At 41.5% G+C, this 2,186-nt stretch overlaps 1 protein-coding gene across 1 annotated transcript in view; it reads right to left on the bottom strand.

The window, feature by feature from the left end:
- LOC107081195 (polypyrimidine tract-binding protein 1-like) overlaps positions 1 to 2,054 on the bottom strand; it is a gene marked incomplete at its 5' end in the record, with an annotated part of 7,911 nt that extends 5,857 nt beyond the window's left edge. Inside the window, 5 exons of the mRNA XM_015369396.1 lie at positions 297 to 337; positions 879 to 1,021; positions 1,313 to 1,390; positions 1,658 to 1,826; positions 1,920 to 2,054. Coding sequence (XP_015224882.1) covers positions 297 to 337; positions 879 to 1,021; positions 1,313 to 1,390; positions 1,658 to 1,826; positions 1,920 to 2,054 — 566 coding nt within the window. The remainder of the gene's footprint in view (positions 1 to 296; positions 338 to 878; positions 1,022 to 1,312; positions 1,391 to 1,657; positions 1,827 to 1,919) is intronic.
- Positions 2,055 to 2,186: the final 132 nt, after the last annotated feature.

Here is a 2,186-nt window from a genome sequence, read left to right as displayed (position 1 = left end):
TTTTTTTAAGTTTTTTATTTTTGTAATGTTTTGCAAGGAAGCGTCAAATTTCACACCAAGCTCAAAGTGACAGTTTTGTGAAAATGTGTCATCTTTGAATTTTTTGATTAAGCAAACGTCTGAGACAAAGCTCCACGTATCGTAAATAAACTCAAATCAACACAAAAGATCGAACAAAACAAGCAGACACTCATTTATCACGAATCAAGAAAAAAGTAATAAAATCTCAAAAACAAAGAAAAAAAAATCCAGAACATCCAGGAGGTACTGATAATTCAAAATAAGAAGCTAGTGACAACATACCGAAGAGAATAAAGAGGCAGTGGGGCGTAACTCTCTTTAAAGACAGCAGAGAAGGCAGCGGAGGGACAGGACAGGTAAAGGTGGGAGGGCAGGACAGGTGGAGGGTCCGAGGCGTTTCCATGGCAACAAATTAAAAGGGGAAGAGAAAAAAAAAAAGACAGGTGAGGGGTCAATCAGAAGGATAAATTACCTTTGGAGAGGAGGGGTTAGATAATGTCAAAATAAGATCATTTTAAACATGACTGAACAGGTGTGCATTTTCTGCAGCTGTAGGGGGAAGAGGGTGATGGAGGATGATTTCATGATAGGAAGTCACATGGCGAAACAATAAAAACATCAGAGAGCAAAACCTTAGGGGAAATGGCTGTGTTTGTGTTTTAGTGGCAACAATTTTGGGATGGATCAATTTTAGTTCAGATGGGCTGCAGAATTGTTGCATTGAGTAGTCTTTTTTTTTTTTTTTTACCATTTTGGTTATTCTGATTAAATATATGGATTTCATTTGCATGCAATTTTGGGTGTAAAATAACTGTGGTGCTCTTCAGTGAAGGCTTCACACGGAGCAGACGGCTCACCTCAGGGTTCAGGTTGCTGACTAACAGGACCGAGTGTCCTGCAGGGAAGGTGGGGAATCCCAGCCTGGCAGCAGTGGGGAGGGTCAGAGAGGCCAGCCCTCCAGGAAGAGCAGGGACTGTCAGGCCTGGATAGTGGGAGGACACTGAGAGAGGTGGAAGGTATAAAAAAACAAACTAAAACTGCACAAAAATACCTGATTCAAACACTAAAAATACATAAACTATAGATCAAAATTGTGTGTTTATTCTGTCAGCTTCACTAAAACTAACTAGTTAAATTAAAAATGCTTTTTTTAGGTTAGGGTTAGCATTTGACTCTGCCAAGTTAAACCAGTGAAGCATTCACCCAGACTTAAATACAGATCAGACTGGAATACAACAGCTGCGGCCAATGGTCTTTCATTGGCCGCAGCTTCCCTTCAGGTGGGACTCACCTGCTGGCTGGATTGTAAAAGTTGGAGTAAAAGCGTGAGTTGCTCCGGGGTACGGTGAAGCCGAGATGATTCCTGGAGCTACCGAGAAGAAAAAGCTTAGTTTTTACCAATAACCACACAGCCTATTAATACAGCATTGCTTTCTGTTGTCATGGAGATAAAGGAAGATGCAGACATCTTCTGAATTATCTTAACATCGTTTTCTTCTATTCTTTTCAGCAATTTTTTTTTTACCCATTTAAACCTTAATTCCTGAAGATGTCTTAAATAAACATGACCTTTCAGGTCAACTTGAAGTTGCTTCTCTAATGCTCGTATGTTATGGGGTGAAGGAGGAGTCCTTACCAAACCCTGCAGCCATGGCCGGATGCTCCAAGCTGTCTCCAGATGGCAGTTCTGGCCTGGTGAAGTCCCGGCTCTTCTCATTATTGTATTTGACGTTAAGGCTAGTGAGTTTGGAGAAACTAATCCTCAGGGTACAGCAACCGTTGTAGATGTTTTGTCCATCAAGAGACTGAAGCACAAGAGCACCAATGTCCCCAATCAGGACTCCATCCAATGAAAGTAGCAGAAACTCTGAGATGTAAAGTTACCAACTGCTGCTCACCAGTTTGGCTGCCTGGGCAGATGATCCGTCTGAATACTGCAGCAGGGCCTGGAACTGATTGTTCTTGGTGAAAATGATGATCCTCAGCACAGTGCCGAACTTTGAGAAGATCTGAACGTCAAACCGAAGCAGATAAAGAGCAGAGTCAGGGGGACAGTGTGAGCGGAAGAGTTAATATTGCTAGACAAATAAAACTGAGCCAAAATTAAGAAAAGATGCTTATTTCCATTGTGCTGCCAATTGTGTTTCTTTTTTTACCATTTCTAT

Source organism: Cyprinodon variegatus, unplaced genomic scaffold (genome assembly GCF_000732505.1).
Source record: "Cyprinodon variegatus isolate N-32 unplaced genomic scaffold, C_variegatus-1.0 Scaffold3337, whole genome shotgun sequence".
Taxonomy (NCBI): domain Eukaryota; kingdom Metazoa; phylum Chordata; class Actinopteri; order Cyprinodontiformes; family Cyprinodontidae; genus Cyprinodon; species Cyprinodon variegatus.
The sequence above is the reverse complement of the archived record's forward strand: the minus strand, read 5'-3'. Positions and strand labels throughout refer to the sequence as shown.